The sequence below is a fragment of the Zeugodacus cucurbitae genome, chromosome 4 (genome assembly GCF_028554725.1).
Source record: "Zeugodacus cucurbitae isolate PBARC_wt_2022May chromosome 4, idZeuCucr1.2, whole genome shotgun sequence".
NCBI classification, from domain to species: Eukaryota; Metazoa; Arthropoda; class Insecta; order Diptera; family Tephritidae; genus Zeugodacus; species Zeugodacus cucurbitae.
In genome coordinates, this window is record NC_071669.1 from 73767025 (window position 1) to 73794745 (window position 27721).

General features: G+C 34.8%; 2 protein-coding genes across 23 annotated transcripts in view; both read left to right on the top strand.

Annotated features, from left to right (window-relative positions):
• LOC105210957 (ankyrin-3) overlaps positions 1–27721 on the top strand; it is an 89176-nt gene that overhangs the window by 20006 nt on the left and 41449 nt on the right. For 11 of the 17 annotated variants that reach the window (XM_054229758.1, XM_054229759.1, XM_054229746.1 and 8 more), the window contains 7 exons: positions 816–1020; positions 3387–3413; positions 6995–7154; positions 7603–8441; positions 8518–11739; positions 11801–11908; positions 11976–12056. In XM_054229758.1, coding sequence (XP_054085733.1) covers positions 816–1020; positions 3387–3413; positions 6995–7154; positions 7603–8441; positions 8518–11739; positions 11801–11908; positions 11976–12056 — 4642 coding nt within the window. The remainder of the gene's footprint in view (positions 1–815; positions 1021–3386; positions 3414–6994; positions 7155–7602; positions 8442–8517; positions 11740–11800; positions 11909–11975; positions 12057–27721) is intronic. The other 6 variants (XM_054229748.1, XM_054229750.1, XM_054229755.1 and 3 more) reach the window with 3 other exon arrangements.
• The window catches only part of LOC105212915 (uncharacterized), a 55896-nt gene continuing 41449 nt past the window's right edge, over positions 13275–27721 (top strand). For 4 of the 6 annotated variants that reach the window (XM_054229769.1, XM_054229768.1, XM_054229770.1 and 1 more), the window contains exon 1: positions 13275–13349. The gene's annotated coding sequence lies outside the window, so the exon portion shown is untranslated. Of the gene's footprint in view, positions 13384–13513; positions 13650–27721 lie in introns of those variants that run through there. The other 2 variants (XM_054229771.1, XM_054229767.1) reach the window with 2 other exon arrangements.

The following is a 27721-nucleotide window of genomic DNA, read 5'->3' on the forward strand; positions in this document are numbered from 1 at the left end:
GCAGGAATACTTGTAAGATGCAAGAAATGTCTAAAATGTCACAATACATATTCATACAGTAAATAGTTGTTGCAATTGGGTCTGGATTTGTGTGCCTCGAATGTGCCAAAGTCATTTACAAGCATATCGCATATACTCGTATATAAAATGATTAATGATTTTTCAACGGCCCTTAAGAAGACAATTATTGTAATCGGAATACCTTAACAAATATGTATACATAAATGTGAAACAGTTTATTAACAATGTATTGCAGTTTTTAAAGTTTATTTGATAACTAAATTTATTGGGAAGCTAATGGGCCTGAACATTTGTAATACCAGTCGACGATTGCTGATTGACGATCGACGATATACCAACAGTTTATTAAATTAGAGATATATGGAAAATGTTCAGCTATTAGCTCAGAAGCCCTCCGCTTTTTATAATTCACACAAACCTATATATATATAGTAAATCAATGAAGTAATGGAAACATACACAACTTATACGTAACGTAAATCGCTAAATTTTTGTATACTTATTGAAAAGAGGACTTACAATTTCATAAACTTTTTAAATTACTTGTAGTTAAGCAAATGCATACCTTTGTCGCTTCTATACGCTTTACTTGCTTTTTTCTTCTTTCCGCTTGTTCCACACTTGTACTTTAGTCTTAAGTGGCCATTTTCATGTTGAAATAATCATTTGTACTCGTATATGTAAGAAAGAACAGAGCGAAAAGCTGGCGAGATCAGCGCACAGTTAACCATAAAATAACTGAAATGGTAACCACAAAAATGTATCGACCATTTCTTGTGTTTACCTCATTCTAGGCACAACCAGTCGATCCAGATCTAACTGCTAAACTACTTGGCCGCGGTGTGGCGGTCTCGCCGATTGTAACGGTCGAGCCAAGACGTCGCAAATTCCATAAGGCCATCACATTGAGTATGCCCGCACCCAAGGCGCATAGCCAGGGCATGATAAATCAATATTCCGGCAATACACCCACGCTACGCCTACTCTGCTCCATAACAGGTATGTTTACACAGTTCTTTTCGCTCCCTACTCGTATTATCGAGCCTTAGCAAATTAAATAAATTCAATTAGCCTTGAAGAAGGAGAAGAACAAGAGAAAATAATAACTTTATTCCTTAACGATTACTTAAAATAAGATTTGTATTTGTAACTTATGTATACCTTAGGTGTTTAATTTCCATTTGTCTTCCTTTTGTTTGTAATTTGGGTAAATACTTGTACTTGCGTTAAGTTCATTTCAGAATTTTCCGTTAAATTGTTAACTAACTTTTTAACTTTCTTTGTATTTGGTTTTTACATATTTGAAAAGACAAAATTTATTTCTATAAACTACATACTCACATTTTCTATATAATCTATTGTTACATTTTTAACCATTTAATAAGTCGGTCGTAATGTTCAGTGAGACATTTCAGTCATTGATATTCAAACAGCCTAAAGAACCAAATAGCAAGTTTGACTACCTTTGAATCGCACCCGAAACAGTGTTTTGTACGCATACGTTACATACATGCATATATGGATATGTACATTATGTATACACAACTGCATTTGTTTATTTCATTTCAACTTGTACATTTATGTATTGTTCATAAATAAATACCTGTTCTATGTGCTAAAGCTATCCGTCGCATTATTTAAGCTGTCATATAAAGTGCGATTTACTAAAAAACTGACATATATGTATACTACATATGGATGTGTGCATCTTCACTAATTTTAAATTTTTTTTTTTTCAAGTAGATTTTAGAAAAGCTTTATGCCAGAATTATCGGTAAATCTATCTAATCTAATTAGTAAAGAAAATTTCGAAATGATTCGGTTGATTCGAGAAGACAAAAAAAAAATCAGAGAGATTATGACATATATATCGTATATAAAGAAATAATTTTATATAAATAGTTTTCCAATTATAAGGCGGGGTATGCACAAGGTCCGGTATAGAAAAGTGATGTAAGAGGAATGTGAACAACAAGTTTGGAAACTTCTGTATTCGGTGACTCTAAAGCTTTCTAACTTTTTGACAGTGGTAACTGCTAGTGGCGAAATTCGCAGACAATCATAGTCCATATAAAGTTTCACAGTTCGGGGACATTGATTTTTTCTTTTTACTTACTTATCGTTGAAAATGGGAACGGTTATAACGGAGTGCTGATTCACAACTGACGTCCCAAAATCTTGTGACTTTTTCTAGCATTTAATTACGGATGTGAGTTGGCGATTAAGAAGCGGCCTATTAAACTAAGACGAGCACCATTTGCGTTGAGTGTGTTCCGGTGAAGTGTATTCTAATGGCTGGCTAGTAGATACTAATTTGTTAAGTCCCCGTGAGCTTCCCGCTTCCAATCGCTTTATGAATCACTTACTCTTTGCTGAGTTTTTATGTTTTTTGTGTTATGATGTGTCACACACATCCGTTTGCCGGAAAACACCTGAAATATGTCGAACATTAACCAGTGCTTACACCAGAACGGTCATAAACATTTTGCATTAACACACTCCTTCATTTTTAATTTCTAAAGTTTTTAGTTTGATATTTTAATTCGTTTCTTATTAATAGTGAAGTACATAAATGCCCTTATAGCCATTAGGATAGTCATTTTATAGCATATTGTAATTATAGATCGCTCATGTACCCAAAAACTACATATATAAATAGCTTCAAGAAAATGAAGAATTTAAAAAGAGAAATTTACTTTTTTATTTAGTAGTTAACCTACATATATAATATGAATGTTTATTTAGTGAGCATACAGATTTTATTGATACGTATGTATGTATGTAAAAAAGTACATAATCACATACAAAATATGTCAGTAAATGCTAGTAAAATAATATCTAACGAATTGCGTGTTTTCGCTTAAATTGTTATCCAATTATCATTCTTCACATTGTGTATGTATGCATTACTCGTACTTCGCATAAGATTTGGTTTTCCTTTGTAATAAACTAAACTCATTCGCAATCTCATACACGACACTCTACACTTGTACAATCTCAACTCTCTCGTCTTAACACTAATCTATCATACTCGTATGTAATACACCACACCACTCACACATACATACATACTCGTACATATGGAATCGACTCATACATATGCCAACAATATGAAGTTAACATTATTTTGTTCCTTTTTCCAGAATTTTTAATTAATTCGAGTTTTGGTTTTGGTTAAAAATGATTTACTTTTTGAAATTTGTTTTCTTTTTGTTTGTTTTGTTTGTTCTGTTTATTTATTTCGGATTGCCTTTGTTGTTTTCCTCTGATTTAGATTTCAAAATGTATTCGATTCGTATATAATTTTGTACTAATGCGTAAATGCATATGTGCACGCATACCATTCTTTTATTCCATCATTGAAGGTGTGTTTCGGAAAAGATCTCTAAAAGGTAACTAGCAATTTCAAAATCACAAACATGTATGAAATTTCAAATTCAATTAAGACAGACAAAAGCATTTTTGTATTTTGAGTTATTGTTATTAGATTTACATACATTTATCTGAAGCCCAATGTTGAAATCTAATTTTACAAATAAGAAAAAAAAATATAATTAAAATTACACAAATTTCAAGAAATTTTTAGTTCGATAAAAACTGAAATAACATTGATGAATTGAACATTTTAGATTCTGCATACGATTAATTTTACGATTTCGATCAAACAGTTCCAATTTCTATAATATTCCAATACTTAAATATATAATATGCTTTGAAGCAAAACTTAATTAACTACGAAATATATGTACTAAGTTTATTTGTTTTGTTGGACTTGATTTCGATAAATTTGATTTGCTTTTACTTTCCACAAATACGCAAATTTTGTTGTGTTAATTCAATTATTTGTTCAGCAATCCATATAATTAAGTAAGCGAATGTATTAAGAGTCGTTTTCAAAATTGAATCATTAAATTAATGCTGGGGTTGTCAAGTAAAAGTAAAGTTAGTAAAAACAAAGACCATTTGGAAGCATTCCAGTTAAGGATATGTACAATGGTACCACTTTACCGATTTGAAATTCACCGAGCATAAACAGAATCTGGCCTGCGGATCTTGAATGTTCTCCAAAGTGATCAGAGATCTGTTTGTGCGAATAAAATTGACGAATCCTTCACTTCACCAGACAACCTCTGCATAATTTAAAAATGAATATTAAACAATTTGGAAGCTATTTCATAAATTTCGAAGGCAAAGCACCATTTATTTGTTTTGATATTAAATACGAGCTATACACGAATGCACAGCGAATGTATAAGCTAATGATGTATTAACTAACGAAAGATAACTAATTCAATTTTTAAGCTTTGCTTCCATTTTTAATTTGTAAACCAAACGCGATTTTTATAACTGATACCAAATGATTTTTAACTAAATTCCTGCACAATTAGGTTAGGTTACCTTTTCACATACTCGTACAAAATACTATGGAAAATAATCACCGACAACAGTTTTTACTGCAAGTTACTCTTTGGTCCAAATAACTATATGCAATTTCTTGGAAATTTGGCTTTAATTTGAAACTTCAATTCAATATCATTATTATTATTATTATTATTTGTGTACATTAAAACACAATCTTTTCGGAATATAATTTTAATAAAAATAGCTCAGTTAAATGAACGAGATGAATATAAATATTATGTCAACATTTTATAGGCAAACACTTTTCCAAAATCACGACTTCACTGGTTAAGCCAGATTCTGATAGAGGAAGATCAAGTGCACCGAAACGTAATTAAATATTGGCACTTACAAACACGATCTTTTATGTAGGTCTTTGCGTTCCAAATTGTCGATTTGTCACATTTTTTTTATTATGGGCACTTCTGTTGGCCACACTTTAATATACTGCTAGTTCATTTCGTGTATTATGTCTCAGATAACTCAGAAGTTAATCTTTTCCACCGACAATCAGATATTTCGAAAGTTATTTCACACGGGCTAAAGCACATTTACACATATAGTCGTACACACTTCTCCTAGCATTCCAGAAGAGCTGTTTAAATTATGGTTTACTGAAGTTATTAAGTTCCCAATGTGTTTTCTTAGAACCAAAGTTACTCTATTTTGTACATATGCATGTACGTTTGGAATTAATTAAGAATTGCACAAGTTAATATACAGTTAAAGAGCAAGTTACTTAATTTCCAACGATCGATTTGTACACCATTGATATTTATTTAACGAATTTGTTCATTATGTGTATACACCTATTTTTAGTTAGTGAAAATTTAGTCTGATTTTAGTTAAAAATCTTTGTTATTATTTTTGTTAGAAATTTATTTATTCTTAAAAAAAATGGTAATCAAATTATCTACACTTCTTGAGAGTTTTTCGATAATGTAAGAAAGAGTGTAAGTGAAGAATAGTACTGACTTTGTAAAAAATACCATAAATTTGAAATCTCCAACCTCCAATCTTCGGAACATTGAGATGTCAATGAAAAAAGTTTCAGTGTTTAGCAGTATCTAACGATTAGGCAAGTAATTACGGTAGGAGAAAACCGGTCTGTGGACAAAATTCATATTTTCGTTTCTGACGTCACTGTGGAAATTCGATAATTAAAAAAAAATGTTCCTAATTTAGCTTTCATTACCGTTTTTAGTAACCAATTTGCGTACGTAAATATCACATGTTTAAATATAAAGCGTGAATCATTGAAATGTACTGCCCCAATGCCAGTGAAATTTTCAAAATGAATAGTTGAAAGTACCTATCAAAGTAAAATAAACACTCTTACAAATAGGTATACCTTTCTTATGTTTAGAATTGTGTAAATTTATTAGTTTTGTATTCATTTGTATTGCTTTATTTGATGTTTTATTTGGTTCTTTGCACATATGTCAAAAATAAAATGAATAAACAAATATAATTTTCAAAGTAATAATATGAATTTCCTACTGTTTGTGGTACCAAAGAGAACTTTTCTGAAAAGGGGAGCCTCAACATTATTGGAAACGATTTGGCGTTTGTACATATATGTATATTCTAACTAAATATTAATGTTTTGATATTGTAAAAGTGCTATTCATTCGCATTCGAATTCGAGATCTCTTACTCAAAAGTGAAGACAAATCACAGCAATTTCATAAAAGTTCAATTATTGCGAACAAAAATACAAACGAAAACATAAATACGCCAAAAACAAGCGCAGCTTATATAATTCACATTATTTCCATGCATAATGAATTTAATTATATTTTATCGACTTCATACTTATTTCATTTTGAATAAGTTGTTGATTTTTACAAATTGGTTTCATATGAATTCTCCTTACTAATTATTTACATATTTATTTTAATGTTGGTAATTTTTCATGATTTCTTCAACGTTTGTTTGCCTTCAAACACGTACACAATTTAAAAAACAACAACAAAATATTCACATTTCATTGATTTTAATTACAAAGCGCATGTTTTTAAATTTTTTTTTTAAATTTTGTAAAAACAAGAATTAATAAATTAAAATAACCTTTGTACAATAGCGATAATCCAGCTTTAACTGATCTCTTTATTGAAGTATAACCATTTTGAAAGCAATATGCTCGTACTTATATATATTATACATATATGTGTACATATACATACATATTTAATGCTATTTAGCGCTATCTTAAAACGCTGCTTGACAATTGCGATTTAACTTTTGTTTACATTTTGCATCCATACCTCACAACTTCTAACTAAGTTTCTTCTATCTACTCTAGAAGCTTTTCATTAAGCTTATTTTGTTTTGTGTTCCTAAACATTTCATTTAACAGCGACACCATGATTTATTTACACATTGATTTATTTCTTTGGTTCGTTGAGACATTTTTTACAACTCTTTTTCCTTATGTTTTTGCTAATGAATTTGTAGTAGAAAAACAAAAACAGTAATTATAAGCAAAATGTTTTTGTTGCATACCGATGCTATGGTGCAAGGATCTTACGTTTTGTGGCATTGTCTTTTTTGTATGTGTCGCCTGATCTAGGTGGACCCTCTCGCGCGCAATGGGAAGACGTTACGGGATCCACGCCGTTGACCTTCGTGAATGATTGCGTGTCGTTTACGACCACTGTTTCAGCACGATTTTGGTTAATGGACTGCAGGAACATCTCCGAGGCTACCAAAATGGCGACCGAGCTATACAAGTGCGTATTTTGATTTGAAAATGACATACATACATATACATTTATATACTGTCGGAAATAAGGACGTTTCACAATAGATTCATACTAATGATTTTTGAAATAAATATCCATGGACTTATTGAAGCCTTTCGGGAATAGTATGAAATATTCTGAAAGATCTTCAATATTCAATTTTACAAATTTATGATATTAAGTAAAATTCTGAACTGATTGTCCTCATTTTCGGTATCGAATTAGTCGACTTTTCATAATGGGAAATGCACAGTTCCAGGGATTTTGTTTACCTATGTTACTTTAGATTTGTATTGCAAACTTATCGAACAATGGGTATCTACCCTTATGTAAATAAGAGTATGAGAATACGACTACGACTATCAATTCTGATAGTAAAAAAATATATATTATTATTATTAAATTAGTTATTTAATGACAAAACGTTTCCATTTAGGGAGGTAATACATGTGCCGTTCATGGCCAAGTTTGTAGTCTTCGCAAAGAAAGTGGAACCGTACGAGGCACGTTTACGTGTGTTCTGCATGACCGATGATCGTGAGGATAAGACTCTCGAAAAGCAGGAACTCTTTACAGAAGTTGCCAAGAGTCGCGACGTTGAGGTGCTGGAAGGCAAGCCACAATACATTGAAATGGCGGGTAATTTGGTGCCAGTAACAAAATCTGGCGATCAATTGCAATTGCAATTCAAAGGGTTCCGTGAGAATCGTCTACCATTCACTGTACGAGTGAAGGATCAACACGCTGACATTGTTGGACGTACATTATTCATGAAGGAGCCAAAAGTTGCCAAGGGCGAGCCACCGCAACATCCTATCTGTATTTTGAATATCGTATTACCGGATATTGTTATACCGGACACAACTACCGAATTCAGTGATAAGATCACCACCACCTACCGAAGCTCCCTATTTAGTTTGAGTAAACACCAGAATGATCACTATATCGGCGATATACGTATTGTGGATTTGTCCAATTTATTAGGCAAGGATTGGATACAATTAGCCTCTGAAATCGGTATAAGTACGGAAGAAATTGATGACATCATAAATCAAAATACTGATAGTATTGCGCGGCAGGCCCAAAGCATGATTCGTCTATTCAAAGATAAACCAAATTATGATATTCACGCTTTAGAAGCTGCACTCAAAAATATCGGACGCGAAGATATTATGAAGAAGTGTAAGAGTGGTCGACTTTCGCATTCGCGTGACTTTGATGAAACTGATATTATGAAGAATTCGGAATCGGTGGAGGAGCTCGTGCGACAAGAGAGTAAGTACATATTTAATTATTCATAGTGTGCTAGCCAATTGTGTAATTGAAACTGAATGTTTCGATTTTATTTTAGGTAAACGGATTCAACAGATTCACGATCATGAGGAAGTTAAATATTCGGCCGAAGAGAAAGAAGTGGAAGAGTCTGAATCAGATGAGGAAATCACGAAGCGTACTGTTGCTGAACGACGTGACAAGATTGTGAAACGACTCTCCATTGAACGCCAAATTCCTGCTTCATCGCAAAAGAAAGAGATATCACGTGAAATTTCCGAAATAAAACGTAAGAGCCTTATCGAGGATAAAAAGGCTATACATGAATCGGAAATCATGATGCAATTACCAACAGATAACATAGTGAAGTCAACCGTTGCACCCGATCAAGTTATGAAAATGAAAATGGGAAAAATGGATTCCGCTGAGATAAGTAAAAGTGATTTTGACAAGGAATTGACGCACAAATTAAAGACATCCGGACGCAGTTCCGAAGAGGAAGACTTAACAACAGAATACAAACACATTGATGAAGATGAAAATTTGAAAATAGTACAAGACATTAGTGCCGTTGAAAAGTCAAAGAAGCTTCAGGAGTCTCCGATAGATTCACTACATGACACAACCAAGCAACTAACCGAAGACTTTTTAAATGCTGAGAAGCAGACTCAACTTCCAGTTGATATAACCATCAGTGAGAAGTTTGTTGAGGAGGTAAAGGAAAAAGAAATGAAAACTACCGAATTGGTTGAGAAATCGAGTCAAAAGATCGAACAAATTATATCTGTATTTGAGAGTGGCAAAAATGACGAGAAAGATACCATTGTTAGTAAAACTACCACTATAACGGAAACCATCCACGCTGTTACGGAAGGTAAAGTAAAGGGCAGCTCTATTGAGGACAAAATTGCCGACTTCGAAGCAAAAGGGGTTACCTATGATATGAAATCAGTGCTACCAAAAGATTTAAAGAAACATGAGGATATAGAAGAAGACGAGCTCTATGAAGAACATCAGGAACCCATCAAGTCATTTGAAAAAACAATTACAGAAGACTTTTTAGCGATAGAACAAAAAGCTCAAATATCACCAGCCATTAAATCTATCCAGGAAATGACTGCTGCTACTCAACAAGAAAAGGATAGTGCAGTGATAAAAACCGCTCACGTAGCTCCAGTTGCCGAAAAGAGAGCATCACTTTCTGAGAAAGCGCCTCAGGCAATGACACGTTCATCTAATGAAATAGAATCATCAAAGTCTATTATAACAGAGCACAAAGAAGAGCAGAACATTCCTAAAGCTACGGAAATTATAAAAGAATTCGAGAAACATATGAATAAAAATATCGAAATTGCTACAACTGAGGTCTCACATAAGGAACGGAGTCCCCAAATGGAAATAAAGAAAACAATAACAACTAAATTGATAACCAGTACGGCGGAAGTGCTTGAAACAACGGCTGATGATTTCGAGATTGCAACTGATTTAGAATTGCCAATGAAAGACGCAGAAAAAAATAAAGCTCAATTGAAAGAAGTCACAGAAGAATGGGATGGAATAACACAAACCGATATTGCAAAACCCGCAGGCGATCTCACAGAAGCAATAGAGAATATAGAAGATAAATTGGCAACTGATCTGACAACTATAACCAAAGTTAACTTACTGGAATCGGACGGTGTTATGAAGACAGAAGTGATTGAGACCACGAAATTTTTGAAAAAAACTGAAGAGAAGGTGATAAAGGAGAGTAAAGTCGACGATTTGATGGAATTCGCTCAACAACAAGAAAGTGTGAAGGAAAAACCAACAGAAATCTTGAAAGAATCTGAGAAGCTAAGCGAGAAAGAAATAGAATCAAAAATGGAAAAAACCACAACAATGTTAAATGAATTTGAAAATGAAAAAAAATCAAAAATGCAATCTGCGGTTGGTAATATTCCAGATGACAAAGAAATTAAATCAGAAATATTGGAAGCCGATAACACCCTTATAAAAGAAACATCTACAATTGGATCCAAGGAATTAAGTAGTGATTCCTCAAGGGACAAAGAAGAAATAATAGATACGAAGTTTGATAGCATCAAACATGAGGTATGTACTGTTCAGCCAACGTCCCTCTTGCAATCTGCGGAAACCAAAAAATTAACGCAAGATTTCTTGACAATGGAACAGAAATTCTCCTATTCCAAAGAATCCCCAGCTGATGATGAAAATTATGGACTCTTGAAATCGGCCACTCACACAGTCGTGCCATCTATTTTAAGTGCAACTGCCGTCCCTATTACATCGACTGACTGGAATGTTAAGCACGAAGAAACATTGGTAGACGTACAAGAAGCACCTCTACCAGATACTGCCCCTAAGGAAGTAGAATCACTAATGGAGACACAAACTGTCGAAATCAAAAGCGCCATGGGTGACCTGATCAAAACAACAAGCGTTATTATGGCGACTGTACCGACAGTTGCAGCAGCGGAGACCATTAAATCAATGGAGGAAAGTCTTACAGATACTAAAAGCGATGAGAGGTCGTTGAATCTTCCGACAACTTCGGAGCAACCTACGCAGGGTATTCAACAAGATGCAACTCTAAAAGATTTTGAGCCAGAAATCGTTATTGATGAGAAAACAACAACACTTACGATGAGTTCAGCAGTAACGGATACGGTCAAAGAAGAGAGTATTAAACTAGTAGAATCCATTAAAAAGCTAGAGGAAACCATAAAGGTAATAGACAAGTCTCGAGAAGATGGCATCGAATTAGCCGCTCCTATAAATGAGACAGACAAAGTGTCTGCTGTTGGTATAAGGAAACTAACTGAAGATTTCCTCACCATAGAACAGACAACACAGTTTTCTACAAGCACTGAACCGATCAAAGAAACAATCGTAACCGACGATTATGGAAAAATGACAACACTACCGGTCCATGAAAAAGAACAAGCTGCTGCAGATACTTTCAGCAGTCTACAATCGGCTGGTTTAAGCGAGGAAATTGCTAAGATAGTAACTGAGGCAGCAACGAAAATCGATGCCATTAAAATGACGAACGATTTCTTAGCCACAGAGCAGCGGACACAATTACCAGTTGTGAAACCTTCAACCGATCAGACCGCAGCTGAACCTGAAACACAAACTGCACAAAGAATGACTGATGAACTTGCTGCACCTGCGCCTGTGGAACCACGCAAATCCATAACACTGACAGACGCTGAGTTTTGTAAGTCAGTCGAGGAAACGATCACGAAGAAGATGAGTGCGGGACAAATTGAAATTAGTGACGAGCTCAAAACTAGCGGTAAATATTCACGATCAATAAAATTCTTATTGTACAGATTTTATTGTTTCAAATTTTTGAGCAGCGAGCGACATACCTGATTCTCAAACCCCACCACCAACTCCGATCGATACTAGAACTGATAGACAAGAAGAAGAATCCTTACCGCGTGTTAAATTTACGGGAAAAGGTACATGCGCACCGTTATTATATAATAGCTTGTACAATAATATGTCTTTAACAATTATATTTTTCAGACCATTTGCCTGACACTGTGGTCACTTTGCACAAGACCACAGAATCGACATTCGAACGTGTTTCGGGAATTTCAAAAATCGGTAAGCGCTAAACCATATCATCAGACAGTATCTATTATTAGGAGACTCTCATGTTTTCGTTGCCTTTTAGCATTTTCTGAAGTAAATAAATTTATATATTCGACCACCATTTTCTTTTGTTTGTATGGCATACTGTAGATTTCATTTTTCTGTTTCGTATCATCTTATCCTTACCTTTTTATTTATTGTATCTACATATTTACAGTTTGTTTTCCCATAGGCTTTTTGTATGCAAATTCCATTCATGTTCTAGTGTAAAAACGATGTTTATCTGTGTTTACCGAAAAAACAAAAAAAAAAAATAAAAATCAGAAGCTAATTGAATGAATTAGCGGCTGGTAGTGATACAAAACCGAAATAAAACCTATTTTTATATATTCACAATAAACGAATATGCGAATGTATCGAACGCCCACAGAGAGTATTTCAATACCCTATACTTATAGTTTTGGATATTTATGTATATATGTATGTATGTATGTATGTTAGGAGCGTAGAAGAGCCTAAAGCAGAAATTAGCTTATCAGCGTACTAGCATTCAGACAGCCAATGGTAGTTCGTTGAGTAATATTTATTTTTAAGACACATATGTATGTACAAACGTCCATACAATTAAGTACTTTAATGAAAGCAAGAATGCGAGTAGTCATCATTAAAAGTTGTTCGAACTATTGAACTCAAAAGACCTTTGAATGGTTTCCATATTGATTTTTTGAAATGCTCCGTTACGTTGCATCTTTGCATTGCCAAGGTTAAAGGTTGAAGAAGCAGAGAGGCATACCACACAAACAAAATGCATTCCGTGTTGGTTTTGTATTTCAATAAGCATTACTGTTAGTTGTTACCAACAAAATAGCACAAGTATCAGGTCTCCCGCATACGTTTCTGCGCATATAGACTTACATAGGTCACACAGGTGGTATAACAAGTCTAACAGTGTTTGCGAGTACCTCTATGGATGCTTTAGTACGCTCCCCAACGCCTTTGGCCTTCAGAGTCATGGAACTACCATGCGACATTTACATATTTAAGCTTCAACAAAAGACATACATACAAACATATGTATGTGACATGCATGTGTTGGAGGTATTCGTGCCGCAATAGCCTATGAGCTGGCGGCAATGGCACCACCCACCCGCTTTTGCGACTGCCTTGGCTAATTTAATTTGTACAAAGTTGTGGGAAAATATTTTCTTTCCTGCGAAATGTAACAGATAATTCGCTTACAGTTAGATATTTGACTTTCGCGTGAACGTTTCTCGTTTCTCGTTTCTCGTTGGGCGTAAGCTAAAAGTTGGTGTTCAAGCATACATACATACATAGCCTCGTATGGTCAAGAAATTTGAAACACATCGAATACTCACACAAATATATACATACATATATATGTGTAGTATACATACATACGACTTTGAACTATAAATAATTTTGAGTTATTTCCAATGTAGTTTTTTTCATTTAACAAAAGCAAAATATTAACTAATACATATCTACTAGCCGTAGATTTACGTTTTGTACGTTTATTTAGAATAACGTAAATAAGTAAAGTTCATTTATACGAATATCGAATAATAAAGAGAATTCAATCAAACGGTAAGTTACATAAACATGTCGGAGTCCCTGTGGTCTGAGGTTGAGAAGAAAAGTGGAAATGTATTCATGACACAAAATATGAAGAAACAAAGAAAACAGTGTGTATTGGTTTTATTCCTAAGATCAGGCATACATATCTTACATTACCATAGCGATGTAGTACTTAAAATCGAAATCGAAATCGAAATGAAGTTGTTAAACGTTTGCAATTTTAAATGGAAGAAATTATGTTGAACAATCAAACTACTTCAAGCTAATTTATTCAATTTGGTTTGAAATATGCATATGTATATGTGTGCGTAAGTTAATGCTCATGTGTGTAAGAGATCAGTAGTCGCCTATTGAAAAGAGTGTGAGTGTACAGTTAAAAAAAAAATGGCACGTTTGTGAAACATTATATCTTTAAATAAACGCAAATACTTATTCTCAAAATCTATGCTCAATTGAAAGATTTTGAAATTGCAACTTTTGGCTCATTAAATTTCTGACTTTTTTCGAAATGTTTTTTTTTTTTTTTTTTTAATGTGCGATTTCTAAAGTCTCAAGTAAATATCCTCATACATGTTAGCTTCATGACATACATTGAATAATATAATAATATGTGAACCCACACAATTCAATACTTCTCATAGTATTAATAACTAATACATAAGTAATTGGGATCGTGCTTTTACTCGATATTGCTTTTAATTGGGAAAACATTCAAATAGAAATTCCACATATAAAATTTAATTTCGGATGACTGGGTTGGCACTATTGAAAAATGAAGATTAATTAAAAAAGTCTTTCACTGAAATCTAATTTATTTAATGCATTTAAAATGCAATTGCCATTATGTTTGCAGTTTCAACTAGAAAGATGTTCACTTAGCTAATAATACAAATCTGCATTAGCAAATTTTAATTGAGTCACATTAAAAAAGCGTTCAAAGCTCAAAAATTAAAAGCACTGACTGATGTCCGGCAATTAATCACATATATACAATCATTACAATAATAGATATTTACCGGAAATTTGATGATACCCCTTTAGTTCTAAAGAATAAACTATATTTGGGATACGTGTATAGCAGAAAGTTCCTAGGGTAACATAATTATGTACAGAAGCTGAGAAATAGAAATATGTTTTTTTTCCTTTTTTTCTTACATTTACTACATTATAATGATTTGTTTATACTATTTGTATGGCTTGATTTTGTTCTTGAATATTTGGTTTGGGAAAATGCGATTAACACGAATACTTTGTATATATGTAAATTATCTTGCATAATATGTTGCTGTTTTGATTTGTTTTTACACACGCTAAATTAACCATATAAGACACAACGCGGTTTTGGATTTAGTTTAGTCATTATATGGGAAAAGGAAGTATTCTTGCACTCGCTTATTATTTATACACAAGTCGTTTTCTTTTGTGCTTTTCAAATAAATTTGGCAATGCAGCGGCTGTATGTATCTCGATTACCATTTGTTCGTTTTTTTTGTATGTATATTATTCTGTATGTTATATGAAGTCGTGGTTGGACAAGCTCTCACGAAATTTGAGAATCTCATTCGTGCTGTTTCCTTAGATAACTTTGTACACTCAATGGTCTCGAAAGTGTTTTCATAATTGATATTTCTTTAAAAATGCAAACGTTACCTTTCACTTGTGTATTCAAATAAATGTAATATTAAGCAACGGTTAAATTCAAAATATATAATACTCGCACAACAAGACAGAAACACCAGCTGCATATAATCCACGACCTCGTATAGCATATTACGTCTACACATATGTACCTAGTATGTATAATCATATACTCGTAATCGTATTAACATAAAATGGCGATGTGCAGCTTTGAACTGTTTAAGTTGGTTGCTGGCTGGTCGTATCATTGTAAATTTATTCTTTTGTTGCTTCACACACCATATACTCGTATCACATGCAACTTGGTGCCTACATAAAAATTTATCATACGAATCAACACACCATCTCACTAATGCATGTTGTCAACTAAATACTAAATACTAAATACTAAATAGATAAATACTATAGTATAACCAACTGACCTCATTGATTTCTCAGTCGATATTTATGGCATTATCCATTAGTGTTAATTGTACTTGTTATTTTACATCGTATATTCCTCTGAACCGCTTTTAACTCACCGGATGTGCAACTGAAATGAATATAAAATTGAAATGAAATAACTTATCACAGAGCACGTCAGCATTCAAAATATTAAATCTAGTAGTTTTGCCAAGATTACTGAATCTGAAAAGTCGCCCGACACGAACAATATGGCTGGAACAGCCGACGCAGAAGAAGAGGATGATCTTAAAGACACTACCTCATTTTCAGAAATGAGTGGTGGTAGTCAAATTAAGACAACTATTACAACTGCTGTAACCAGAACCGAAATGGCACATATACATGACACAGCTCGAGCTAAAGACAGGCCATATGGGAATGCAACTGAAGTTACTAAAGACTTTGAGTCTAATTTGGAACATTTAAAGGGACGGGGTGATGTTAAACGCAAGATTATAGAGTTGGAAAGTACCAGAACCCAAATGCCGACTTCCACTATTGGCCAGCAGAAGTCTTTGGCTGAGATGGGTGAAAAGATCCCGGCTGTTAAAGAGGTGGTAAAAGGTTTCGAAAATAAATTGCATGACTATGCCGTCGAAACAATACCTTTTAAGGTGAGACAACGCGATCCAACGCCAGCTGATGTGGATGAGAATGCTTTGGAGCGGCAAATATTAACGGACGCCGATCTTGCATTGGAAAACCTTATATCACATAAGCCGCCGGCAGTAGAGGTGAAACTTTCGCCTGTTGCGGCTATAGAGACCAGGTTGGACAACTCCGACGTGCCAAAGGAAGAGATTTGTGAAAAAGTTTGCACGAAACGTAAAATGTTCGAAATTGCTAAGGATAAGACTGATGACGCAGAGCCCGAAGTTGAGCCTCCGATTGAGATGTTATCTAAAGAAATTGATTTGCCATTAGTGGATAGTGAAGTCTCTGAAAATTTACCAAATGTTAGAGATGTTGTTAAAACATTTGAGCAGAAGTTCGCTTCTCTGCAATCCTCACCATTACCCACTCGCAAACTTATTTCTCGTGCAGAAAATGAGCAAAATGAAGTAGACATAACATATTTAGACACACAAGTTCTCAGTCAAAGTGAGGAAATTTTGAAAATCTTAGCGGGAACAGCACCTCCAGAGCATGCGTTACCACGTAGCGCCAGCAAAACTCAGGAAAGGTTAGGTAGCGATTTGAAACAAGAAGAAGAATTCGAGGTTTCAGAACAATTAGTGAGAAAACAAAAGGTGTCTGAAATAAGTAGAGAAAATGTCACAAACTTGATTGATCAAAATATCCTAAAAGACAATAAGTGTAAAATAGTTTCTATGGTCCTAGCTGAGCACAAGGTTGCGGACACTGCAAACGACTTCATTGAAACGATATGTGATAAAACCGAATTTCCAATCGAAGACAAACTTGTGATAGACAATTTAAGCTTCCCAATGAAACATAGAGAAGGGGTTGACTTAACACGTGATAAACCTGAAACAAGTACGACCATTATAGAGGAGTATAAATTGAAAATGTATGAAACAGCTGAGAATGAACTCAAGCTAGAAGCTTGTTTAGAAAACGTTAAACAAAAAATAAATAGCGAAGAGAATGTGAGACATATGAAATCTTCCGAAGTAGACTCAACAATCAAAAGCTTTCCAGTAGCTCTATCGAAACCGATAATTGAGCAAAAAGATATTTATATAGAAACTAAAGAAACTAACAAAATAGAAAGTCCAGCAGAAGCTACAAACACTATTTCATATGAGCATTTACAGAAAAAACAATTACCACTGGAAACATCCACTGGACCACCTGTGCCTTTAACGACAACTTCAAACACTATTCTGAATGAAGAAGGATTAAAAAGTTTAGAAACGTATGACCATTATCTTCTTCCTGAAAACAAAGACTTCACAACTACTTCCGAGAGAACAGTACTGATACATACCCAAAAATATGTTGACGAACACCAAAATATATTTTCTGATTACGAAGCGTTAAAACAAGAACGTACTGCTTACAAACAAGATGACAAAACTCAACATCAAATGGAACATCAAATACTCCAAACTAATATTACCGACGCAAAAACTGTAAAGCAGGTATTACCGGTGGTTCCGCCATTTAGCAAACCAGAAAATAAAGATACTAAAGAGGTTCAACCAATTTCGAAACCAGAAGAGAAACCAAAATCTCCTCTAGACATTGCTAAGCCTGTTTCTCATTTGTACTCTTCTGATGAATCTGAAAAAGAATTTGAGAAACCTAAGGTCACTGATGTTAAACAAGTATTACCGGTGGTTCCTTCAATTGGAAAACCAGAAGATAAAGATACTAAAGACGTTCAATCAATTTCGAAACCAGATGAGAAACCAAAATCTCCTCTAGACATTGCTAAGCCTGTTTCTCATTTGTACTCTTCTGATGAATCTGAAGCTGAATTTGATAAACCTAAGGTCTCTGATGTTAAACAACCGGCGGTTCCCTCAATTGGCAAACCAGAAGATAAAGATACTAAAGATGTTCAACCAATTTCTAAACCAGAAGAGAAACCAAAATCTCCTCTAGACATTGCTAAGCCTGCTTCTCATTTGTACTCTTCTGATGAATCTGAAGATGAATTTGAGAAACCTAAGGTCACTGATGTAAAACAAGTATTACCGGTGGTTCCTTCAATTGGAAAACCAAAAGATAAGGATACTAAAGACGTTCAATCAATTTCGAAACCAGATGAGAAACTAAGATCTCCTCTAGACATTGCTCAGCCTGTTTCTCATTTGTACTCTTCTGATGAATCTGAAGCTGAATTTGATAAACCTAAGGTTTCTGATGTTAAACAGGTATTACCGGTGGTTCTTTCAATTGGCAAACCAGAAGACAAAGATACTAAAGACGTTCAACCAATTTCGAAACCAGAAGACAAACCAAAATCTCCTCTAGACATTGCTAAGCCTGTTTCTCATTTGTACTCTTCTGATGAATCTGAAGCTGAATTTGATAAACCTAAGGTTTCTGATGTTAAACAACCGGTGGTTCCCTCAAATGGCAAACCAGAAGATAAAGATACTAAAGACATTCAACCAATTTCTAAACCAAAAGAGAAACCAAAATCTCCTCTAGACATTGCTAAGCCTGTTTCTCATTTGTACTCTTCTGATGAATCTGAAGATGAATTTGATAAACCTAAGGTGACTGATGTAAAACAGGTATTACCGGTGGTTCCTTCAATTGGCAAACCAGAAGACAAAGACACTAAAGACGTTCAACCAATTTCTAAACCAGAAGAAAAACCAAAATCTCCTCTAGACATTGTTAAGCCTGTTTCTAATTTGTACTCTTCTGATGAATCTAAAGATGTATTTGATAAACCTAAGGTCACTGATGTAAAACAGGTATTACCGGTGGTTCATTCAATTGACAAACCAGAAGATAAAGATACTAAAGATGTTCCACCACTTTCTAAACCAGAAGAGAAACCAAAATCTCCTCTAGAAATTGCTAAGCCTGTTTCTCATTTGTACTCTTCTGATGAATCTGAAGATGAATTTGAGAAACCTAAGGTCACTGATGTAAAACAAGTATTACCGGTGGTTCCTTCAATTGGAAAACCAGAAGATAAAGATACTAAAGACGTTCAACCTATTTCTAAACCAGAAGACAAACCAAAATCTCCTCTTGACATTGTTAAGCCTGTTTCTCATTTGTACTCTTCTGATGAATCTGAAGATGAATTTGATAAACCTAAAGTCACTGATGTAAAACAGGTATTACCGGTGGTTCATTCAATTGGCAAACCAGAAGACAAAGATACTAAAGACGTTCACCCAATTTCTAAACCAGAAGACAAACCAAAATCTCCTCTTGACATTGTAAAGCCTGTTTCTAATTTGCACTCTTCTGATGAATCTGAAGAAGAATTTGATAAACCTAAAGTCACTGATGTAAAACAGGTATTACCGGTGGTTCATTCAATTGGCAAACCAGAAGACAAAGATACCAAAGACGTTCAACCAATTTCTAAACCAGAAGACAAACCGAAATCTCCTCTAGACATTGCTAAGCCTGTTTCTCATTTGTACTCTTCTGATGAATCTGAAGATGAATTTGATAAGCCTAAGGTCACTGATGTAAAACAAGTATTACCGGTGGTTCCTTCAATTGGCAAACCAGAAGATAAAGATACTAAAGACGTTCAACCAATTTCTAAACCAGAAGACAAACCGAAATCTCCTCTAGACATTGCTAAGCCTGTTTCTCATTTGTACTCTTCAGATGAATCTGAAGATGAATTTGATAAGCCTAAGGTCACTGATGTAAAACAAGTATTACCGGTGGTTCCTTCAATTGGCAAACCAGAAGATAAAGATACTAAAGACGTTCAACCAATTTCTAAACCAGAAGACAAACCGAAATCTCCTCTAGACATTGCTAAGCCTGTTTCTCATTTGTACTCTTCAGATGAATCTGAAGATGAATTTGATAAGCCTAAGGTCACTGATGTAAAACAAGTATTACCGGTGGTTCTTTCAATTGGCAAACCAGAAGACAAAGATACTAAAGACGTTCAACCAATTTCTAAACCAGAAGACAAACCGAAATCTCCTCTAGACATTGCTAAGCCTGTTTCTCATTTGTACTCTTCTGATGAATCTGAAGATGAATTTGATAAGCCTAAGGTCACTGATGTAAAACAAGTATTACCGGTGGTTCCTTCAATTGGCAAACCAGAAGATAAAGATACTAAAGACGTTCAACCAATTTCTAAACCAGAAGACAAACCAAAATCTCCTCTAGACATTGCTAAGCCTGTTTCTCATTTGTACTCTTCAGATGAATCTGAAGATGAATTTGATAAGCCTAAGGTCACTGATGTAAAACAAGTATTACCGGTGGTTCCTTCAATTGGCAAACCAGAAGATAAAGATACTAAAGACGTTCAACCAATTTCTAAACCAGAAGACAAACCGAAATCTCCTCTAGACATTACTAAGCCTGTATTTCATTTGTACTCTTCTGATGAATCTGAAGATGAATTTGATAAGCCTAAGGTCACTGATGTAAAACAAGTATTACCGGTGGTTCCTTCAATTGGCAAACCAGAAGATAAAGATACTAAAGACGTTCAACCAATTTCTAAACCAGAAGACAAACCAAAATCTCCTCTAGACATTGCTAAGCCTGTTTCTCATTTGTACTCTTCTGATGAATCTGAAGATGAATTTGATAAGCCTAAGGTCACTGATAAAAAACAAGTATTACCGGTGGTTCCTTCAATTGGCAAACCAGAAGATAAAGATACTAAAGACGTTCAACCAATTTCTAAACCAGAAGACAAAGCAAAATCTCCTCTAGACATTACTAAGCCTGTTTCTCATTTGTACTCTTCTGATGAATCTGAAGATGAATTTGATAAGCCTAAGATCACTGATGTAAAACAAGTATTACCGGTGGTTCCTTCAATTGGCAAACCAGAAGATAAAGATACTAAAGACGTTCAACTAATTTCTAAACCAGAAGACAAACCGAAATCTCCTGTAGACATTGCTAAGCCTGTTTCTCATTTGTACTCTTCTGATGAATCTGAAGAAGAATTTGATAAACCTAAGGTCACTGATGTGAAACAAGTATTACCGGTGGTTCCTTCAATTGGCAAACCAGAAGACAAAGATACTAAAGACGTTCAACCAATTTCTAAACCAGAAGACAAACCAAAATCTCCTCTGGACATTGCTAAGCCTGTTTCTTATTTGTACTCTTCTGATGAATCTGAAGAAGAATTTGATAAACCTAAGGTCACTGATGTAAATCAAGTATTACCGGTGGTTCCCTCAATTGCCAAACCAGAAGACAAAGATACTAAAGACGTTCATACAATTTCTAAACCAGAAGACAAACCAAAATCTCCTCTAGACATTGCTAAGCCTGTTTCTCATTTGTACTCTTCTGATGAATCTGAAGAAGAATTTGATAAACCTGAGGTCACTGATGTAAATCAAGTATTACCGGTGGTTCCCTCAATTGCCAAACCAGAAGACAAAGATATTAAAGCCGTTCAACCAATTTCTAAACCAGAAGACAAACCAAAATCTCCTCTAGACATTGCTAAGCCTGTTTCTCATTTGTACTCTTCAGATGAATCTGAAGAAGAATTTGAGAAACCTAAGGTCACTGATGTAAAACAAGTATTACCGGTGGCTCCTTCAATTAGCAAACCAGAAGATAAAGATACTAAAGACGTTCAACCAATTTCTAAACGAGAAGACAAACCAAAATCTCCGCTAGACATTGCTAAGCCTGTTTCTCATTTGTACTCTTCTGATGAATCTCAAGATGAATTTGATAAGCCTAAGGTCACTGATGTAAAACAAGTATTACCGGTGGTTCCTTCAATTGGCAAACCAGAAGATAAAGATACTAAAGACGTTCAACCAATTTCTAAACCAGAAGACAAACCGAAATCTCCTCTAGACATTGCTAAGCCTGTTTCTCATTTATACTCTTCTGATGAATCTGAAGAAGAATTTGGGAAACCTAAGGTCACTGATGTAAAACAAGTATTACCGGTGGTTCCTTCAATTGGCAAACCAGAAGATAAAGATACTAAAGACGTTCAACCAATTTCTAAACCAGAAGACAAACCGAAATCTCCTCTAGACATTGCTAAGCCTGTTTCTCATTTATACTCTTCTGATGAATCTGAAGAAGAATTTGAGAAACCTAAGGTCACTGATGTAAAACAAGTATTACCGGTGGTTCCTTCAATTGGCAAACCAGAAGATAAAGATACTAAAGACGTTCAACCAATTTCTAAACCAGAAGACAAACCGAAATCTCCTCTAGACATTGCTAAGCCTCTTTCTCATTTGTACTCTTCTGATGAATCTGAAGATGAATTTGATAAGCCTAAGGTCACTGATGTAAAACAAGTATTACCGGTGGTTCCTTCAATTGGCAAACCAGAAGATAAAGATACTAAAGACGTTCAACCAATTTCTAAACCAGAAGACAGACCAAAATCTCCTCTAGACATTACTAAGCCTGTTTCTCATTTGTACTCTTCTGATGAATTTGAAGACGAATTTGATAAACCTAAAGTCACTGATGTAAAACAAGTATTACCGGTGGTTCCTTCAATTGGCAAACCAGAAGATAAAGATACTAAAGACGTTCAACCAATTTCTAAACCAGAAGACAAACCGAAATCTCCTCTAGACATTGCTAAGCCTCTTTCTCATTTGTACTCTTCTGATGAATCTGAAGATGAATTTGATAAGCCTAAGGTCACTGATGTAAAACAAGTATTACCGGTGGTTCCTTCAATTGGCAAACCAGAAGATAAAGATACTAAAGACGTTCAACCAATTTCTAAACCAGAAGACAGACCAAAATCTCCTCTAGACATTACTAAGCCTGTTTCTCATTTGTACTCTTCTGATGAATCTGAAGATGAATTTGATAAGAATAAGATCACTGATGTAAAACAAGTATTACCGGTGGTTCCTTCAATTGGCAAACCAGAAGATAAAGATACTAAAGACGTTCAACCAATTTCTAAACTAGAAGACAAAGCAAAATCTCCTCTAGACATTACTAAGCCTGTTTCTCATTTGTACTCTTCTGATGAATCTGAAGATGAATTTGATAAGCCTAAGATCACTGATGTAAAACAAGTATTACCGGTGGTTCCTTCAATTGGCAAACCAGAAGATAAAGATACTAAAGACGTTCAACCAATTTCTAAACCAGAAAACAAACCGAAATCTCCTGTAGACATTGCTAAGCCTGTTTCTCATTTGTACTCTTCTGATGAATCTGAAGATGAATTTGATAAGCCTAAGGTCACTGATGTAAAACAAGTATTACCGGTGGTTCCTTCAATTGGCAAACCAGAAGATACAGATACTAAAGACGTTCAACCTATTTCTAAACCAGAAGAAAAACCGAAATCTCCTGTAGACATTGCTAAGCCTGTTTCTCATTTTTACTCTTCTGATGAATCTGAAGATGAATTTGATAAGCCTAAGGTCAATGATGTAAAACAAGTATTACCGGTGGTTCCTTCAATTGGCAAACCAGAAGATAAAGATACTAAAGACGTTCAACCTATTTCTAAACCAGAAGAAAAACCAAAATCTCCTCTAGACATTGCTAAGCCTGTTTCTTATTTGTACTCTTCTGATGAATCTGAAGAAGAGTTTGATAAACCTAAGGTCACTGATGTAAATGAAGTATTACCGGTGGTTCCTTCAATTGGCAAACCAGAAGATAAAGATACTAAAGACGTTCAACCAATTTCTAAACCAGAAGACAAACCGAAATCTCCTCTAGACATTGCTAAGCCTGTTTCTCATTTGTACTCTTCTGATGAATCTGAAGAAGAATTTGATAAACCTAAGGTCACTGATGTGAAACAAGTATTACCGGTGGTTCCTTCAATTGGCAAACCAGAAGACAAAGATACTAAAGACGTTCAACCAATTTCTAAACCAGAAGACAAACCGAAATCTCCTCTAGACATTGCTAAGCCTGTTTCTCATTTGTACTCTTCTGATGAATCTGAAGAAGAATTTGATAAACCTAAGGTCACTGATGTGAAACAAGTATTACCGGTGGTTCCTTCAATTGGCAAACCAGAAGACAAAGATACTAAAGACGTTCAACCAATTTCTAAACCAGAAGACAAACCGAAATCTCCTCTAGACATTGCTAAGCCTGTTTCTTATTTGTACTCTTCTGATGAATCTGAAGAAGAGTTTGATAAACCTAAGGTCACTGATGTAAATCAAGTATTACCGGTGGTTCCTTCAATTGGCAAACCAGAAGATAAAGATACTAAAGACGTTCAACCAATTTCTAAACCAGAAGACAAACCGAAATCTCCTCTAGACATTGCTAAGCCTGTTTCTCATTTGTACTCTTCTGATGAATCTGAAGAAGAATTTGATAAACCTAAGGTCACTGATGTAAATCAAGTATTACCGGTGGTTCCCTCAATTGCCAAACCAGAAGACAAAGATTCTAAAGACGTTCAACCAATTTCTAAACCAGAAGACAAACCAAAATCTCCTCTAGACATTGCTAAGCCTGTTTCTCATTTGTACTCTTCTGATGAATCTGAAGAAGAATTTGATAAACCTAAGGTCACTGATGTAAATCAAGTATTACCGGTGGTTCCCTCAATTGCCAAACCAGGAGACAAAGATACTAAAGCCGTTCAACCAATTTCTAAACCAGAAGACAAACCAAAATCTCCTCTAGACATTGCTAAGCCTGTTTCTCATTTGTACTCTTCAGATGAATCTGAAGAAGAATTTGAGAAACCTAAGGTCACTGATGTAAAACAAGTATTACCTATGGCTCCTTCAATTGGCAAACCAGAAGATAAAGATACTAAAGACGTTCAACCAATTTCTAAACCAGAAGACAAACCAAAATCTCCTCTAGACATTGCTAAGCCTGTTTCTCATTTGTACTCTTCTGCTGAATCTCAAGATGAATTTGATAAGCCTAAGGTCACTGATGTAAAGCAAGTATTACCGGTGGTTCCTTCAATTGGCAAACCAGAAGATAAAGATACTAAAGACGTTCAACCAATTTCTAAACCAGAAGACAAACCGAAATCTCCTCTAGACATTGCTAAGCCTGTTTCTCATTTATACTCTTCTGATGAATCTGAAGAAGAATTTGAGAAACCTAAGGTCACTGATGTAAAACAAGTATTACCGGTGGTTCCTTCAATTGGCAAACCAGAAGATCAAGATACTAAAGACGTTCAACCAATTTCTAAACCAGAAGACAAACCGAAATCTCCTCTAGACATTGCTAAGCCTGTTTCTCATTTGTACTCTTCTGATGAATCTGAAGATGAATTTGATAAGCCTAAGATCACTGATGTAAAACAAGTATTACCGGTGGTTCCTTCAATTGGCATACCAGAAGATAAAGATACTAAAGACGTTCAACCAATTTCTAAACCAGAAGACAAACCGAAATCTCCTCTAGACATTGCTAAGCCTGTTTCTCATTTGTACTCTTCTGAAGAATCTGAAGATGAATTGGATAAGCCTAATGTCACTGATGTAAAACAAGTATTACCGGTGGTTCCTTCAATTGGCAAACCAGAAGATAAAGATACTAAAGACGTTCAACCAATTTCTAAACCAGAAGACAAACCGAAATCTCCTCTAGACATTGCTAAGCCTGTTTCTCATTTGTACTCTTCTGATGAATCTGAAGATGAATTTGATAAGCTTAAGGTCACTGATGTAAAACAAGTATTACCGGTGGTTCCTTCAATTGGCAAACCAGAAGATAAAGATACTAAAGACGTTCAACCAATTTCTAAACCAGAAGACAGACCAAAATCTCCTCTAGACATTACTAAGCCTGTTTCTCACTTGTACTCTTCTGATGAATCTGAAGATGAATTTGATAAGCCTAAGATCACTGATGTGAAACAAGTATTACCGGTGGTTCCTTCAATTGGCAAACCAGAAAATAAAGATACTAAAGACGTTCAACGAATATCGAAACCAGATGAGAAACCAAAATCTCCTCTAGACATTGCTAAGCCTGTTTCTCATTTGTACTCTTCTGATGAATCTGAAGATGAATTTGATAAGCCTAAGGTCACTGATGTAAAACAAGTATTACCGGTGGTTCCTTCAATTGGCAAACCAGAAGATAAAGATACTAAAGACGTTCAACGAATATCGAAACCAGATGAGAAACCAAAATCTCCTCTAGACATTGCTAAGCCTGTTTCTCATTTGTACTCTTCTGATGAATCTGAAGATGAATTTGAGAAACCTAAGGTCACTGATGTAAAACAAGTATTACCGGTGGTTCCTTCAATTGGCAAACCAGAAGACAAAGATAGTAAAGACGTTCAACCAATTTCTAAACCAGAAGAGAAATCAAAATCTCCTCTAGACATTGCTAAGCCTGTTTCTCATTTGTACTCTTCTGATGAATCTGAAGATGAATTTGATAAGCCTAAGGTCACTGATGTAAAACAAGTATTACCGGTGGTTCCTTCAATTGGCAAACCAGAAGATAAAGATACTAAAGACGTTCAACCAATTTCTAAACCAGAAGACAAACCAAAATCTCCTCTAGACATTGCTAAGCCTGTTTCTCATTTGTACTCTTCAGATGAATCTGAAGATGAATTTGATAAGCCTAAGATCACTGATGTAAAACAAGTATTACCGGTGGTTCCTTCAATTGGCAAACCAGAAGATAAAGATACTAAAGACGTTCAACCAATTTCTAAACCAGAAGACAAACCAAAATCTCCTCTAGACATTACTAAGCCTGTATTTCATTTGTACTCTTCTGATGAATCTGAAGATGAATTTGATAAGCCTAAGGTCACTGATGTAAAACAAGTATTACCGGTGGTTCCTTCAATTGGCAAACCAGAAGATAAAGATACTAAAGACGTTCAACCAATTTCTAATCCAGAAGACAAACCAAAATCTCCTCTAGACATTACTAAGCCTGTATTTCATTTGTACTCTTCTGATGAATCTGAAGATGAATTTGATAAGCCTAAGGTCACTGATGTAAAACAAGTATTACCGGTGGTTCCTTCAATTGGCAAACCAGAAGATAAAGATACTAAAGACGTTCAACCAATTTCTAATCCAGAAGACAAACCAAAATCTCCTCTAGACATTACTAAGCCTGTTTCTCATTTGTACTCTTCTGATGAATCTGAAGATGAATTTGATAAGCCTAAGGTCACTGATGTAAAACAAGTATTACCGGTGGTTCCTTCAATTGGCAAACCAGAAGATAAAGATACTAAAGACGTTCAACGAATATCGAAACCAGATGAGAAACCAAAATCTCCTCTAGACATTGCTAAGCCTGTTTCTCATTTGTACTCTTCTGATGAATCTGAAGATGAATTTGAGAAACCTAAGGTCACTGATGTAAAACAAGTATTACCGGTGGTTCCTTCAATTGGCAAACCAGAAGACAAAGATAGT